The following is a 17,886-nucleotide window of genomic DNA, read 5'->3' as shown; positions in this document are numbered from 1 at the left end:
TATTACCCAGGCTGGAATGCAGTGGTGCAATGTCGGCTCACTGCAACCTTCACCTCCCGGGTTCAAGCAATCTCCTGCCTCAGCCTCCCAAGTAGCTGGGACTACAGGCATGCACCACCACACCTGGCTAGTTTTTGTACTTTTAGTAGAGACAGGGTTTCGCCATGTTGGCCAGGCTGGTCTTGAACTCCTGGCCTCAAGTAATCCTCCTGCCTTGGCCTCCCAAAGTGCTGGAATTACAGGCATGAACCACGGCACCTAGCTGAGGACAAACCTTTTAGTGCTTTTCAGTTTTCAATTGGCTTTTGAAGTCCATTGAGGACACAGGAGTGGTTTTTCATCTGTAGGGCTAGATGCTGGATAGCTGTGATTTCACTGCATTCTCACTACCTTTTTATCACTTCTGTCATTCTGCTGGATCTCACTTCATAATATGCAGTGTGTTCTTTTCCTACCTCTCAGAGGCTGACAGAGGATAATCCATATGGTCATAGTGTTTGTTGTATTATTTTTTTAAAATCTGCAAAGATTTTTCTAGGTACAGTAACTCAGAGGTTGCTATTCAGAGCCAAGAGCTCTCTGTAAAAAAAACATCAGGGAGTCCAGGCTCTGATTAGGAATGAGGGGTCAGATGTTCCTTTTTGTATCATCACCCTGCGGTCCCTTCCTCTTTAAAGAAGAGCGCATTGGTATTCCAGGCTCTTGGGTTGAATTCAGTTTCTACTGTCTTCAGTCACATGACTCTGCCCCTCCCTGGGGAATACATGGGAAGGGATGTGGTAGATGGGGCTGGGAGGACCTCTAAGTGATTTCTGTTCCATGATGGATGTGTTTCTTTGTGGTACGCTTCATACTGCCTTTCAACATTTCAGACAAAGGGCCAGTGACCAGCATTCTCCCGTCTCAGGTAAACAGTTCTCCAGTTATAAACCACCTCCTTTTAGGAAAGAAGATGAAAATGACTAACAGAGCTGCCAAGAATGCTGTCATCCACATCCCTGGTCACACAGGAGGGAAAATATCTCCTGTCCCCTACGAAGACCTTAAGACGAAGCTCAACTCCCCGTGGCGAACTCACATCCGAGTCCACAAAAAGAACATGCCAAGGACCAAGAGTCATCTGGGCTGTGGGGACACCATAGGGCTGATAGATGAGCAGAATGAGGCCAGCAAGACCAACGGGCTGGGGGCAGCAGAGGCGTTCCCCTCTGGTTGTACAGCGACAGCTGGGAGAGAAGGCAGCAGCCCCGAAGGCAGCACCGGGAGGACGATCGAGGGGCAGTCTCCGGAGCCGATGTTCGGAGATGCTGATGTGGCTGTGTCTGCAGTTCAGGTGAAGTTGGGAGCCCTGGAACTGAACCAGAGGGATGCTGCAGCTGAAACTGAGCCCAGGGTGCACCCACCCTGCCAGCGGCACTGCCCAGAGCCGCCGAGTGCACCTGAAGAAAACAAAGCCACCAGCAAACCTCCCCAAAGCAGCAACTCAAAAACTCCCATCTTTAGCCCTTTCCCCAGCGTCAAGCCCCTGCGGAAATCTGCTACTGCCAGGAACTTGGGATTATATGGCCCTACAGAAAGAACCCCAACCGTGCACTTTCCTCAAATGAGTAGGAGCTTCAGCAAACCCGGTGGTGGAAACAGTGGCACTAAAAAACGATGATGTCTCCCCGAAACTTTGTATCTGGACTCACCTTTTCACAGTAGTATAAGGGTTGCAGCTGAATGGCTCTAAAAGAGTTTTATTTGTGCAGTGAAAATGAATAGGTTCAGGGATGAGCAATAGCCCATAAAAAATGGGAACTGGAAGTTTTATAATAGGAGTTAGAACAGGGCTGTTTTCCCAGCTACTTGCTAATTGACAAAGTGGATTCTTTTGGCAAAATAAATATTGTGGTTTTATAGTGTGAAGTTTTCCCAATTTTTCATTGTGAGCTGTTTAAAAAAGACTGTATATCTAGATTGTTAACTCTCGTCCATCCTTCTGTTCTGGGGGCCTTCAGAGTCCCTGTGACAGCACCCCCAAACCTTCCAGTTCTCTGGGTGTTACTAATACTCAAGCATGCACATACCAGCTTGCTAGGACAGAAACTGTAAAAAGAAAGTAAGTTTCTTCGTTACAAAAAACTTCCTGATTTTCCTTTTCATGCTTTACGGAGGAGATTGTGTCGTGTGAGATTTCCCACAGTACCAGCCTCAAATTTTTTTTTATTCTTATGCTAAATCATAGGAGAAAAATCTAGATAGCCTTTCTTTAACTGTCTATTTCTACCTGCAAAATGAAGAAAACCTTTCATCTATTGAAATTTCGGTCGATAACCCAGCTGAAGATCTTATGCACAGGACACACTTGGCATATGCTTTAAGCAGTTGCTCCGGACAGCTTGCTCGCGCCACTGAGCTTTTCCTGAGGTTTGTGTTCACCTCTCCAGGAGAGCTTTGATCCTCAGTGGTACGGATGACTTGATGGGCTCCACGTGGAGCCTGGCCTGAATCCCCCACCACACAGCTCACTCACCCACCAGCTCTCGACTGCAGACGCACAAGGCCTCTGCTCAGAAGCCAGAACACAGCACCTGTGACTCTGTTACTTGAATTTTGTGCTTTTTGATTGGAGCCCTTTGTTGAGTACTTTGTTAATTGAACACTGCCTTTCTCTGGAGAAGGCCCCAGTGCTTTCTAGCTTCCTCTCACTCCTGCCCTTTCTAGCTCTCTCTCACCCAGCGGGTCAGGGATAGCACCTCTTGTCTCCACTATGCAGATGGGAACTCTGAGCCACACAGAGGTGAAGTAGCACTTCAGTTACTCAAGGTCAGTACTCCCGGTATTCCAAGTGACAGCCACATTTCCTTAAGTGCAATAGGCGAGTTTAATGCTCTTTGTACACAGATGTATTGGCTACATAGCTTGTAAAAACCAAGACTGGGAAGCCAGTCACTAAAATCCTGACTCAAAGGACCTGTCTCCAGATGGTACAGAGTCCCTTGATGGCATTTTACAAAACCAGCTCTGACTTCCTTATCCTAAACAGGGAGTTTATTTTAAAAATGCTTCATGCACCTGTTATCTGGCTGAACAAAAGGCTCCCTCCTCAATCCCCCTTCTCCCCGCCATCATTAGAGGAATAGACTCAGCCTTCATATTTGTCTCTGGAAGACAATTGGCGATACTTGCAGGAATATTGTTGATGCAGCCAATATTAATTTGAGCTAATGGATTGTTAATTCGGAAACGAAAACTATAATTGTAGAGCAGGATTTTACTATGAGAGGTACTAATTTTTATAATAGAGAACGTGGTTGTGTGGGCTTTTTTTGAACGGAAAACACAACAATGACCTATACCGTGAGAAAAGCTATTTTATCCTCTTCGTGGTATTTTTACCCGCAAAGGAACTGAAGATGGAAAATATGACTAATAAGTTATTGCAGTTTTGGTCTTGAATTCTGTGCCATCTGAAGTTAGCATCCAGCTTCTTAAAAAGCAGCCACGCCTACAGCCTGTTTTTTGGGAAGGGTGTAGGTGGAGAGATGGGCTTATTTTGCATACCTCCCTCAGGGCCCAGAGACCCACTGCATTTTCCAAAGTTAAGCAAATGACACCATTTTCTTCCATCAGCTAAACTTTACAGATAAGAATGGTTCCACCTCATATCCTTTCCTTTGCCCCTTCCCAAATGAGTCAGAATAGTCATGTTCCCCTTGAGGGATGTCTGACTTGAATGGAGAATTGTTCTTTCCTCTCTTGAATCAGCTCACTAGCTCCCTGATGGTCTGGGTTCAAGGAGATGGTTAATGAGGTAGAGGCCACTTATACAAGTCCTTGGGATTGTACCATTGCTGTCCACAAACTTAGTATCAACAACACATGCTGTGCCCTGTGAACACTCTCCTCTCACCTATTTCCAGGGTTGGTCTTCCTAAGAAGGGGATGGATGAGGTAACACACAGTTTGGGATATGTATCTGTCGAATGAATGAATAAGTGAAAGGATAATAGTCCTCTGAGGTAAAAATGGCCTTGTCAGAATTTTGAAAATCCAACAGATTCCTATTAAAGCACTCTGTGTACCAATAACATGCATGCATTGTACCAAGTAATCACAATGTGAATTGGTCAATTTATGAGCCTTGCCTACTTTAGAAAATAAAGAAACCTGCAGTAGCCTCTACCACACAGCATGTACAAAGACGAGTATGGACTTGCTATCTTCCCTATGTATTGGACACTGTATGCAAACACTAGAAGTACTTAACAAGTAGTGGTTTCTTGATTTTTAGATATGTCTGTAGCCTCTTAGCACTTTTGCCGGGAATCAACTCATTCTGATGCCTCTGCACCTCAGTTCCTCTTACAAAAGCCTCCAGATGATCTAAATCTAGTTAGCAATGTCAGCCGATGGACTGCAGCTGTTTGGGACATTGTATTCCTTTGTCTCTTGTTGTTCTGAAGGATTTATTGATCACAAAGTTATATGCATAAAGATTCTCACTGTTGTAACTGTTGTGCTATTTTCTGAGTGCATGCATGGAACACTGTTGTGACAGTCCCTTCTCCCTTCTTCCTTCACCCCCAACCCCAGCCCCCACTTGGTCACATGAACCAGGGAAACAGCCCAACAAGGTCCATCTCCCCCAGTCTAATTGCTGGGTTGCAGGGTGGCCTGTGACCTGCCCAGCATTTGCAGAATTGCTGGTTCCTGAATATGAGTAAGCACAGAGTTTACCTAAGAGAGTTTACCAAAAATTAACCTTTAGATCTACTATTTATTTTTGTCTTAATAAAATGAACAATAAATATAGTTTAGCTGCATGGCATTAAGGATTCTGTATGAATAGATGTATAGTTGCTGCCATCTCCCCATATAAAATCTCTCTTTACATCTTTTCTGAGCCACTTTCTTTGCTGCCTACAGCATTTAAAATATATTATTTCTCCTAATTAGAAAAGTCACAGGTTTTGGAAAATTGGGAAAACAAAAAGAGCATAAGGAATCATCAATACTCTGATATAGATATAGATCTTTCCAGTACGTTTGTGTATGTGTGTACATGCCTTATCTACGAAAAAGTTATGTTGAACATGGTAGTTTAAGCTGTCTTTCTGGTAAATGCTCTTATACAGTACGATTTTTAGTGACTAATATTCCATAATGTGTTCATGCCAGAATTCACATAACCAGTACCTTGTCAAATAGGAGGTTTCTGACTAGATAGTAGTAGAGACAGTATCTTGTTACATGTATGTACATAGCCCGAATTATTTTCTTAGGATATGCGTATAGAAGTGGAGTTGAAGGGTCAGGACATATGTCCATTTTTAAGATACGTATATCTCCAAATTGCCATTCTTAAAGGTTGAAGTTATACAAGCAGTGAATGAGAATGCCTGCTTCTCTACATCCTGGAAGAGGCAGCAGTCTCTTTCCTTTTTTTTCCTTTCTATGACTTCTAGTGTTGAAGTGCCAACAGAAGTGTTTTAGAAGCAGTGATAATGAACACTCATAACACCCATACCTCATTCTTGACTTTTAAAAGAAGCATTAAGTAAGATGTTGAGGTTTCTGGTAGGTGCCTATTATTAGATTAAGAAAATTCCCTTTTATTCTTTGCTTGCTGAGAGTTTTTTTCATCAACAGGTATTGAATTTCATAAAAAGAACTTTAATTGTATCTTTTGAGAAGAGAATAGTGCTTGAGACGTGGTATCCTGAACTCAAAGAAATAGCCATTACTAGGTTTTGTCAAAGAATACCAGATATTTTAGAGTTGGAAGTTATGCAGTAAAAGCTTTATGTGCAAAATGTTCATTGAAGTATTAAATGTACTAATGGAAACCTGAAAACAATGTAAACATCTGGGAATAGGGGAGATGTTTGGGTGAATTATGATTCATCCCCAGGATGGAAATGTGAAGGCCGGTGAGTATTTGGGCCATTGAAGTGGGAGTTATCTGTTATCCACATCAGGCAGCTCACAGTAAAGTCAGCAAGTCTACAGTCATAGAGCCACCAGGATACAGCAGTGGATGGGAGGCCTTTGCTGGACGGTGGCTGAAGGCAGAACTGTCGGAGTGGTTCTTCCACAAAGGCAGCCAGTGCTCACCTGAATGGGGACTGGTACTGTAGGTGTTGGGTCAGCTTTCATTCAGTTCCCTGCTGGCCACCTCCCGATGCTGAATGTCTGACTCAATTCAGGCTGCTGTAACAAAGTACCATAGACTGAGGTGGCTTAAACAACAGACATTTCTTTCTCACAGTTCTGGAGGCTGAGAAGTCAAAGATCAAGGTGTCTGCAAATTTGGGATCTGGTGAGGAAGGGCCCTCTTCCTGGTTTGCAGATGGCTACCTTCTTGCTGTGTCCTCACACGATGGAGAAAGGGAGTATGTTCTGGTCTCTTCTTCTTCTGATAAGGGCGCTAACCTCATCATGAGGGTCCCATCCTCATGATGTCATATAAACCTAATTACCTCCCAATGGCCCCGCCTTCAAATACCATCACGTCGAAGGTTGCTTCCTTCCTGGTGGTTTGCTCTGGTCAGACCAAATGACCTCCTGCAAAGTATCACTTGATCCCATTCTCTCCATGCCTTCCATCCCAGGCAATCTTTATCTGGCTACACCAACCTATGCCCCAGGGGCTTCAAGAGTTGTTGTTGTTGTTTTAACATTAAAAAACCAGAAAGTTGACTTGTTTCTTAGTGTTTACATTCTTGCTATAACAATTCTAGTTTTCCTTTAGGCAATGCTGATCTCTGGGAAGGAGGTGGATCAATTCTCCTATGGGACCAACAGTTTTCTGGGAAGAAACTTCCTGATACCTGAACCTAGGAATCTCCCTATCCCTGGAGAGTCCGGGAATCTATATTAAAACATGAAACAAAGCAAAAAATAAAACTTCCCTTAGTAATTGTTTTCTTTTTGAGACAGGGTCTCACTGTGTTGTCCAGGCTGGAGTGCAGTGGCACAATCTTGGCTCACTGCAACCTCTGCCTCCCATGTTCAAGCAATTCTCCTGCCTCAGTCTCCCAAGTAGCTGGGACTACAAGTGTGCACCACTATGCCAGACTAATTTTTCTGTTTTTAGTAGAGATGGGGTTTCATCATGTCCACCAGGCTGGTCTTGAACTCCTGGCCTCAAGCAATCCGCCTGCCTTGGCCTCCCAAAGTGCTAGGATTACAGATGTGAGCCACTGTGCCTGGACTTCCTTAGTAATTTGAACGTTGAACTAAGTTTAGCAACCACTGAACAAGTTAACTATAGCCATATGTCACCTGATGACAGGGGTAACGATGGGGAAATTGTTAGGTAATTTCAACGTTGTGCTAATATCACGGAGTGTGCTCACACAAACCTAGATGGTATAGCCTACTACACACCTGGGCTATATGGTGTAGCCTATTGCTCCTAGGCTACAAACCTGTATAGCAAGTTACTGTGCTGAACACTGCAGTCAGTTGTAACACAATGGTAATTGTGTAATCTAAACATATTAGAAAAGGTACAGTAAAAATACAGTATTACAATTACACAGCACCACCATAGCATATGAGGTCCATCGTTGACTGAAACGTGATGTGGCACATGACTGTATTATGATGGTCTCCTAACTGGTCTCACTGCCATCCATTTTGGACCCTCCCCCTGCCCACTCCACCTCTCTGCTGCTTGGCTATACACTGCTGCCAGAATGATCTTTCTAAAATGAAAAACTAATTGGGCCACCCCTCTGGTCAAAATCCTTCATTTTGTGGAGGGTAAAAGCTAAAATCCTTATCTTAGCATGATTTGACCCATGGTTAATTTTCCGTCTTATTTTCCCACAGCTTCCCCATTCATTACCTCGTGCGACCTATCCTCACCAGCACCATAACATCAACCATCGGTGGAGCTCCTTGAGCTCAGCGCTATACTAGCTCCTTTGTGCTATCTCACTTATTCCTCCCAAGAGCTCTGTGAAGCTTACTGGCACTGTATTGCAGATGATGAAGGTGAAGTGAGCAGTTACATCCTTGGCCACTTGGAAGGAGGTGAATGAATTCCCCTATGTGACCAACAGTTTTCTGGGAGGAAACTTCCTGATACCTCAACCTAGGAATCTCCCTATCCCTGGAGAGTCCAGAAATCTATATTAAAATGTGAAACAAAGCAAAAAACAAACAAACCTCCCTTAGTAATTTTTTTTGTTTTTGTTTTTGAGACAGCGTCTTGCTGTATTGCCCAGGCTGGAGTGCAGTAGCGCAATCTCAGCTCACTGCAACCTATTTAGCTGGTAAATAACGTCTGGATCCATCTGACACCAGAGCCTGAGCTCTTCCTTTGCTACACTGTCTTATAACTTTGCCCATAACTCCAAGTTCCCTGAAGGCCCCCCACTCCCCTAATGCCCTCATACTGCTGTGTATTCATAAATCCTTGCTTCGAGCACCCTCCTTGCTCCAGTCTGCCTGGCAGATACCTACCTATCCTTTTAGTCTCATCGCACACATTAATGAAGTAAAATCCAATCTATGCCACTATATGATTTGGGGCAAGTTACTTAACATCTGAGACCTTCAATTTCCACATCTGTACAACGAGAATAATTTCAATCTCATAGGGTTTGTTGTGGACAATTGCCATCTTTGCTGCCTAGAATTTACTATGTTTTGGCAACACTGCCCTAATTTTGCTTGGGGAGCCAGCCCTCCTCCACCTCTGCCCATGTACTTCCAGTGACAGTGATGGCCCTGGAGGGAGCACAGGGCCTGAGCTCAGACACTCAGCACTCTTCCTCCTCCTCACCATGGTGTCTGACCCATGGATGAGCCACAGGAAAAGAAACTCAATTCCTAGGCTCTTGGTTTGAACTCTCAGGGAAGCCGACTCACTTGTTTCTACTGGATGTGGTCCTAAGTTGCTAAGGTTTGGGGAAAATTGGGTTACATATAGCTTATGTGATTAACTCCATAAATGAATATGCAACAGAATTTAACCTGGAAGGAAAAAGCCCAGGACTTGTTGCTGGCAGCTCTCTTGTAACCATGATGGGAGAGCTTGTTGGAGAAGAGTTAACACTGAGCAAGCAGAGCTGAGAAACAGAGAGAAACCAGACTGCTTTCAGGGCCTGTGAGCTCTGGATCAGGCCATGCCCAAAGCCAATTTGTCTCATCTTATTTACTGTATCAGCTAACATGCCAATTTTGGGGTTTAGCCAGTTGGGTCAGATTTTCTACCACTCATGTTGAAAAACTCTTAATTGGAACAGAGGTGTTGTGAAGATTACAGATTATAAGGGCAAAATGGTGGCTGTATCAGTGAACAGTAGTCAGGATTATTTTTTACTTTCCAGTGACTCAAACCTCTCCTAAACTGCTCCCTCAGTTTTGGCTCTGTCTTCCCATCATAATAATAGGTGGTGTAGAGAGGTGTAGAGAGGTGACAGAGTCAAGGAACATGGTTCTTGTTTTCTGAAGATGGTTCTTTCCTCAAGCCCTTTGAGTCTTCTTTGGTCTTACATTCTTGTCACAGAAGGAGAGGTGATTGTCTTTCCCCAGTTTTGTCTACCATTCCGGTTCCATCTGCATTCCCAGAGGAGTCCTGTTGAGGGCAGAGTGACTGTGAGGAAAACATGAAGAGCTGTGTCACTAAGTTCCATAAAATCTGGGAGCCCAAGCAGCATATGTGTGGGATTTGTCTGACAGAATGCAACGGAAACAGAGCGCGGCATTCGCTCCATCTCCCCCAGGTGAGCGGCAGCTTTCTCACAGAGCGGGGGCTCTAGCGCATCCCTAATGGCGTCTGCGGGGAAGCAGCAGGGCTGGGTGAAAAAAGTGGGTCTCACGGGACCTGCAGTGTTCAGCAGAGCCGTGGGAGTACCTGCTGGGAGCATACTTGTTTGGGAACACATGAGAGGTGCCCCCTGAAGATTTCAAGAAAACTGGATAGCATTAGGTGATATACCTAATGTAAATGACGAGTTAATGGTGCAGCACACCAACATGGCACATGTATACATATGTAACAAACCTGCACGTTGTGCACATGTACCCTAGAACTTAAAAGTGTAATTAAAAAAATATACATATAAAAAGAAAACCTTGCCTAGTTAAGGGGATGGGAGGACTTTATAGGCCCTGTTTCAAAATACGTCTGCGAGAACAGTGTTGAGTCATTGTTGCTACAGGGACCCTATCTGGACCAAGAAGTTGCTAAGGTCTGGGGAAGGTTGAGCTACATATAACTTATGTGATGAACTCCACAAATGTCTATGCAACAGAATTTAACAGACAGAGAAAAGTGTAAAGATTTTTGTTGCATGTATAGCTATGGAGCAGAATTTCCAGTACATTTGTCAAGTGTGAAACAAATCACAGAATCATGATATTATTTAATAAAAAGTGCTTATATCACAATAATAAACATTAATGGCAATCCTGGGCATCATGTAGCTCAATGATTTTCAAAAGTTTTTAAGAAGCAGAACATTATAAAATTATTGTTTAGACTTTTAAGTAGATAATGTTTGCACATGGTGAAAATTTAACATGGACAAAAAAGCACATAGGAAAACTAGGTCTCCCTCCACCCCTTGTCCCCTGTCCACTCAAAGCTTCTACCCCAGGAAACCAATGTTACTGCTTTCTTTTGTATCCTTTCAGAGATGTTTTATGCATATTCAAGCACATTCTCACACACACACTTTCATAAGCAGTAACACAATAACCTTCTGAACTTTCCTTTTTCACTATGTACCATGGAGATTGTTCCAGAACGGTGCAAGTAGAGCCACCTCATTCTTTTTTACTGCTGCACAGATTTCCATTTCAGGTCTGTGCACATTTATTCTCTAATCTATTATTAGATTATTTGTTTGCTTCCAATTTCATATCTATGGAATATGCATATCCTTGTACATATGATGTAATATTGCAAATGAGGAAGTTAGCTAAAGAATAAATTCTAAGACATGGAATTACTTGTCAACAATGCACATTTAAAATTTTGATACATGTTGCCAAATTGCTCTCCACAGATGTTCCATAAGTTTCTACTTCCATCAGCAATGTAAGGAAGTGCCCAATTCCTCCTACCCCCACATTACTGAGGATCTTATCAAATTTTTTGATCTTTTCTGATTGGGTGAGTACTTAATGTATGTTTGAAAAATATGCATAAGGTTGACATATATTTAAAAGTTATTTATATGACCTTTGTTCATAGGCTTTGCTCATTCTTGCTGTTTTTTTTCTTACTGATTTTTTTTTTTTTTTTTTTTTTTGAGATGGAGACTCACTCTGTCGTCCAGGCTGGAGTGCAGTGGTGTGATCTCGGCTCACTGCAAGCTCCACCTCCTGGGTTCATGCCATTCTCCTGCCTCAGCCTCCCGAGTAGCTGGGACTACAGGTGCCTGCCACCACACCTGGCTAATTTTTGTATTTTGTTTTAGTAGAGACGGGGTTTCACCATGTTAGCCAGGATGGTCTCAATCTCCTGACCTCGTGATCAGCCTGCCTTGGCCTCCCAAAGTGCTGGGATTACAGGCGTGAGCCACCGTGCCCAGCCTTTTTCTTACTGATTTGTGAGTCTTTTATGCGTTAAGAAAAACATCCTTGTCTGTAATCTGTGTCATAATATTTTTCTCATTTTGTCAATTATCTTTTGACTTTGTTCATGCTGATTTATTGCCATGTATATAGATTTAAGGTCATTTTTATTTGGTCATATCTATTAATCTTTTCTATTACAGCTTCTGGGTTTTGTGTGATGTTTGGAAAGGCTCTCTACTTCGTGGTTAAAGTTCTTTAATTTTTTCCTTCTACTAGTTTTATGGTTTCATTTTTTATATTTAAATCTGACTCATTTGGAATTTACTTTTGTGTAAGTTGGGAACTAAGGTTCCATCTTAACATTTATTTTTTTCATAGTTACCTAGTGGTGCCAGCACCATTTATTAATCTTTCCCCTATTGATTAAAAATGCCACCTTTATAATCACATACTAAATTCCTGTATGTTTTAGGGTGAATATCTGGACTTTTGGAGTACAACTGAACCACTACCCTCATTGAGGTGAGGGCAGAGAGGCCAGAGCTCTGCGCACTGGTTTCCTCTCTCGTTGCCAACATTACCCCTGAAGTTGCTTTGGGGGAGATCTTGGGATTCTGGGGAACACAGTTTGAAAACTACCAGTCTGGACCACTCTCTTTTTTCACTGATGAGAATCTGTAGCTCGGTGTAACTAAGTGACTTAAAATAATGTTCTGACATTGGCAAGTTGCCGTATGTTCCCAATCCCCTAACCACCCGCCATGTGCATGGAATGTATCATTGGTGTAGGAGCCGCACTGATATGAGAATCACAGGAAGTTGGCCAGGGAGCCCACAGCTGCTATTAGGGACTGCTACAGTGTCAGAAGTCCTCATCCCATATATTTGGGGGAAAGAATGTTCCAGAAACAGGAAACAGCAAGTACAAAGTTTCTGAGCTACATATGTAGAGAGATATAGGTATAGGTATAGAAACAGTATAGATAATTTAGAAAGACAGAGATGGAGACAGACCTAGAGATTAGAATGTGCTTCAGCTAAGAATAGGACCATTTTTACTTAGCATGCTGTTCATATTAATAAGTTGCTGTTATAATTTTCACAGCCAAAAATCCATACATGATGTTATTTGTATTATTTATGTTGTTTTATATATTGTTTTTATTTATGCTTATATTTTCACAGCACTCCTAAATTGAGTGGAATGATTGCAAAGTGTTTCCAATAAATGAGGATACTCCACCCCTTACCCTCCAAAAGTCTTCTCTTCAATTTGGGTTTTGGTGCCAGCAATTTAGTCTTGACTGATACAATAACGTTTCAAATTTCTAGAAAGAGTTGGGGGAGGGAAGACTAGCCTGTGTTGTAGAGCTTTGAAGAGATAAAAACAGCTTTGCACCTGATGCCTCTCCCTGAGAAAGTAGCCCCAGAGAGTCCCAGTTCCACCTTCTTTTGAAATTATCTTAGAGGTAACCAATGGATCCCCTCCAGGAGGGACTGTCCATCCCCACCAGGTGCAGAGAATGAACCACTGCTTAAGTTTGCCTGGTAAATGGTTTAGAGTGTCACTGCTAGACATGGTGGCTGTGATGTCACTACTGTGTGTATCTTGAAAGGTCAATAAAGAATGAGTAATACATTTGAAGAGGTCCTTACTCAACAACAATATTTGTTTAAAGGCCTTATACTACTGGTTTCAAGTAATTCTCCTGCCTCAGCCTCTGGAAGTGCTGAGATTATAGGCACGAGCCACCACACCAGACCCATTTATCATTATTGTCTTTCAGTCCTGAGGATTAACTGAGCTCAGCCAGGCATTCCTTACTTGGCGTTTCTCTAGTGACAGTCACACATTGGTCAGGTCGGATCATTCCAATAGCTTCCTCCACCCACATGTCTGGTACCAGGCCTGAGGAAATATGTAAAGCTTGGGACTATAACAGCTGTGATGCCTGGAGCTTTCTATCCTTATGTGGTCTCTCTACATGGTGTGTCCAGCATAGCTGTTTCAAGGTAACAGATGTCCTCTTACCTGGCAACTCCAGACTCCAAAAGCATATGAGGAAATGCAGGGAGGGAGGGCGGGCATATGAGCATATGCCAGGCACAAGCTGTCTACTTTTATGACCTAGCCTCAGAAATCACAAAGTATTTCTATTTGTTGGAAACAAGTCACTTAGGGCTGTCCCATTTTCAAAGCAGGAAGTTAGACTTCTTTTTTTTTTTTTGGTTCGAGGACTGTCACAGAAGTGGCAGACATGGTGTGTGTATGTGTGTTTTTTTGGTGGGGGGATGGGACACGGAGTCTTGCTCTGTAGCCCAGGCTGGAGTGCAATGGTGCAATCTTGGCTCGCTGCAACCTCCACCTCCTGGGTTCAAGTGATTCTCCTGCCTCAGCTTCCCAAGTAGTTGGGATTACAGGTGCCCACCACCATGCCCAGCTAATTTTTGTATTTTTAGTTGAGATGGGGTTTCACCATGCTGGCCAGGCCGGTCTCGAACTCCCGACCTCAGGCCATCCACCCGCCTTGGCTTCCCAAAGTGCTGGGATTACAGGTGTGAGCCACCGCGTCCGGCCAGCAGACATGTTTAAAACAACCACTACACTCACACACATACTTCTTATGTACAGATATAAACACAAACACACACTTTTCTACATCACTTCCTTACAGAAGATGTTTTTACTAAGTGAACATACCTGTGAAACCACCACTTAACCAAGAAACAGAACATTACCAGAAACCCAGAGCCTTCAAGGCCCTTCCCAGGTTTACCTTACCCACCAAAGATAGGCGATATCCTGCTTTCTTACACTATGCAGTGGTTTTTGTCTATTTCTGAATTTTAAATAAATGGAATGATATAGGAGGTACTTTTTTCTCCAGCATCTTCTGTCCAGTACCACGTGTGAGGTTCATTTGTAATATTACATATAGTAGTAGTTTCTTTTCTTTTTTTTTTTTTTTTTAGACGGAGTCTCGCTCTGTCGCCCAGGCTGGAGTGCAGTGGCACAATCTCGGCTCACTGAAAGCTCCACCTCCCGGGTTCACGCCATTCTCCTGCCTCAGCCTCTCCGAGTAGCTGGGACTACAGGCGCCCGCCACCACGCCCGGCTAATTTTTTGTATTTTTAGTAGAGACGGGGTTTCATCATGGTCTCGATCTCCTGACCTCGTGATCCGCCCGCCTCGGCCTCCCAAAGTGCTAGGATTACAAGCGTGAGCCACCACACCCGGCCTTAATTTTCATTACTATATAGCAGCAGTACTCAATGGGTGGTCCAAGGACCACAGAGGGTACCTGAGACCCTATCAGGAAGTCTATAAGGTCAAAGCTATTTTCATACTAATTCCGAGACATTTGCCTTTTTTACTTATTCTCTTACCACTGGACAGGAGAGATTCTGAGAGACTACTAGAAGTGTGATAACGTCACATTCTGAAATCTAACAGAATGCGTGATTATGTATTTCTGTGTGTTCTAGAAGTTTCTAGAGTAGTAGGTTTGGGGAATAAACATGTATTTTCAGAAATTAGCTGACTTTGTTACCAGTACTTCTACTGTACTCTTAAAAACTGTATTTATTTATACCTGCTTTTATGTCTGTAGCCTCATTATTGTTCAAGAAATTATTGTGAAATCCCCAAGTTTTCCATGTACCTACATGGAAACAAAAGAATAAATACTTAATTTTAGAATAATATTTCATTATACAATAAAAAGAGAATATGTATTTCTTTTTTTTTTAAGACAGAGTTTCGCTCTTGTTGCCCAAGCTGAGGTGCCATGACACAATCTCGGCTCACTGCAACCTCCGCCTACTGGGTTCAAGCGATTCTCCTGCCTCAGCCTCCCGAGTGGCTGGGATTACAGGCGTGTGCCACCATGCCTGGTTAATTTTTTGTATTTTTAGTAGAAATGGGGTTTCACCACTTAGCCAGGCTGGTCTCAAACTCCCGACCTCAGGTGATCTGCCTGCCTCGGCCTCCCAAAGTGCTGGGATTACAGGTGTGAGCCACCGTGCCCGGCAGAGAATATGTATTTCTTATACTTGAAAATGGATGTTGGCTTTTTTTGTTTTGTTTTGAGATGGAATCTCGCTCTGTCCCCCAGGCTGGAGTGCAATGGTGCGATCTCAGCTCACTGCAACCTCCACTTCCTGGGTTCAAGCGATTCTCCTGCCTCAGCCTCCCGAGTAGCTGGGATTACAGGTGCGAACCACCGCATCTGGCTAATTTTTGTATTTTTAGTAGAGATGGGGTTTCACCATGTTGGCCAGGCTGGTGTTGAACTCCTGACCTCAGGTGATCCTCCCGCCTCGGCCTCCCAAAGTGTGAGCCACCGCATCCAGCCAGTTTTTTGTGTTTTTTTTTTGTTTTTTTTTTTTTGAGATGGAGTCTTGCTCTGTCACCCAGGCTGGAGTACAGTGGCGCAATCTCGGCTCACTGCAGCCTCTGACTCCCGGGTTCAAGCAATTCTCTGCCTCAGCCTCCCAAGTAGCTGGAATTACAGGCACATGCCACCACATCAGCTAATTTTTTTTTGTATTTTTAGTAGAGACGGGGTTTCACCACGTTGGTCAGGCTGGTCTTGAACTCCTGGCCTCAAGTGATTTGCCCACCAAGTCCTCCCAGAGTGCTGGGATTAGAGGTGTGAGCCACCGTGCCTGGCCAGGTTTATTTTTTGAGACTACTTTTATTACTAAAAAATCTGGCCTGGTGTGGTGGCTCACATCTGTAATCCCGGCACTTTGGGAGGCTAAGATGGGAGGATTACTTGAGTCCAGGAGTTTGAGACCAGCCTGGACAACATAGCGAGACCTTGTCTCTACTAAAAAAAATAAAAATAAAAATGTAGCTGGGTGTAGTGGTGTGTACCTGTGGTCCCAGCTACTTGGGAGCCTGAGGGGTCCAGGCTGCAGTGAGCTGTGATCACTCCTCTGCACTCTAGCATGGGTAACAGAGTGAGACCCTGTCTCAACAACAACAAAAACAACAACAAAAAAGATCTGTTGTATAACCCTGTGCCCATACTTGACAACACTGCATTGTACACCTAAAATTCCACTAAGAGGGTAGATCTCATATAAAGTATTTACAACACAAGAAAATTTTTAAGTGTTCACATATTTAATGAATACTTTTTTCTATTTCTTAGCATATAGCACCAATGTAAATAAATATTAATTATAGCATTCATAGTTAAATTTCTCAATATTTGTTTTCGAGAAACACTTTATTTCCCACTTTATTGAGGGAAAATTGACAATTAAAATTTATATATTTAAAGCATACAACCTGATGATTTGATATACATTTACCTTGTGAAATAATCACCACAGTCAGCTAACTAACATATTCATCAGCTTACACAGTTAACTGTTTTCTTTTTTTTTGTGGTGAGAACACTTAACATGTACCTTCAGCACGTTTCAAATATATGATACAGTACTGCCAACTAGAGTCATCATATATTATGTCAGATCTTCAGAATCCACTCGTCTTGCATAACTGAAGCTTTATTTTATTTATTTTTTTGAGATGGAGTCTCGCTCTGTTTCCCAGGCTGGAGTGCAGTGGAGCGATCTCGGCTCACTGCAACCTCCACCTCCCGGGTTCAAGTGATTTTCCTGCCTCAGCCTCTTCAGTAGCTGGGACTACAGGCGTGAGCCACCATGCCCAGCTAATTTTTGTATTTTTAGTAGAGGTGGGGTTTCACTATGTTGGCCAGGCTGGTCTGGAACTCCTGACCTCATGATCCACCCGCCTCAGCCTCCCAAAGTGCTGGGATTACAGGCGTGAGCCACCGTGTCTGGCCAGATTTTGACTATTTTGTTGTTGTTGTTATTGTTGTTGATTGAGACGGAGTTTCACTCTTGTTGCCCAGGCTGGAGTGCAATGGTGTGATCTCAGCTTACTGCAACTTCTGCCTCCCGAGTTCAAGCTATTCTCCTGCCTCAGCCTCCCAAGTAGATGGGATTATAGGCGTGCGCCACCACGTCCGGCTAATTTTTTGTATTTTTAGTAGAAACGGGGTTTCACCATGTTAGCCAGGCTGATCTCGAACTCTTGACCTCAGGTGATCCACCCTCCTCTGCCTCCCAAAGTGCTGGGATTACAGGTATGAGCTGCCATGCCTGGCCAAAATTAGACTTTAGGAAAGTTTGTATCAGCCCCTGTGAGCTTGACAGCTTCCAAATACTTAAAAGACTTACCTGATTAGATTCGTGGTGTTATTAACAAGTATGATTTTTTGGCTATTTTATAAGAAAATGTGTCAAAGTCTGGAAGATCTGCATAACTAATTGGAGCAATATTTTCCAAATAACTAATGCATCATGTTACAAAACAGGTACCACAGA

The 17,886-nt window shown here is 43.2% G+C and overlaps 1 protein-coding gene and 2 long non-coding RNA genes across 9 annotated transcripts in view; 2 read left to right on the top strand and 1 right to left on the bottom strand.

Moving 5' to 3' along the window:
• TBC1D30 (TBC1 domain family member 30) overlaps positions 1 to 6,682 on the top strand; it is a 105,179-nt gene extending 98,497 nt beyond the window's left edge. For 2 of the 3 annotated variants that reach the window (XM_030822296.1, XM_003252717.4), the window contains one exon: positions 873 to 6,682. In XM_030822296.1, the coding sequence (XP_030678156.1) occupies positions 873 to 1,660 (788 nt within the window). In that variant the 3' untranslated portion in view covers positions 1,661 to 6,682. The remainder of the gene's footprint in view (positions 1 to 872) is intronic. The other variant, XM_030822295.1, reaches the window with a different exon arrangement.
• LOC115837243 overlaps positions 4,283 to 17,886 on the bottom strand; it is a 34,312-nt gene continuing 20,708 nt past the window's right edge. For 3 of the 5 annotated variants that reach the window (XR_004032263.1, XR_004032264.1, XR_004032260.1), the window contains 2 exons: positions 15,117 to 15,185; positions 8,184 to 9,592 (listed from right to left, as the gene is read on the bottom strand). This is a non-coding gene — a long non-coding RNA (uncharacterized LOC115837243). Of the gene's footprint in view, positions 6,857 to 8,183; positions 9,593 to 15,116; positions 15,186 to 17,886 lie in introns of those variants that run through there. The other 2 variants (XR_004032262.1, XR_004032261.1) reach the window with 2 other exon arrangements.
• LOC115837244 lies at positions 9,609 to 13,779 on the top strand. The gene is made up of 3 exons (XR_004032265.1): positions 9,609 to 9,722; positions 11,010 to 11,116; positions 11,996 to 13,779. It is a non-coding gene; the product is annotated as an uncharacterized LOC115837244 (long non-coding RNA).

This window comes from Nomascus leucogenys, chromosome 11 (assembly GCF_006542625.1).
Source record: "Nomascus leucogenys isolate Asia chromosome 11, Asia_NLE_v1, whole genome shotgun sequence".
In the NCBI taxonomy this organism is placed as follows: domain Eukaryota; kingdom Metazoa; phylum Chordata; class Mammalia; order Primates; family Hylobatidae; genus Nomascus; species Nomascus leucogenys.
Note: the sequence above shows the minus strand (reverse complement) of the source record. Positions and strands in the feature narration are given on the sequence as shown.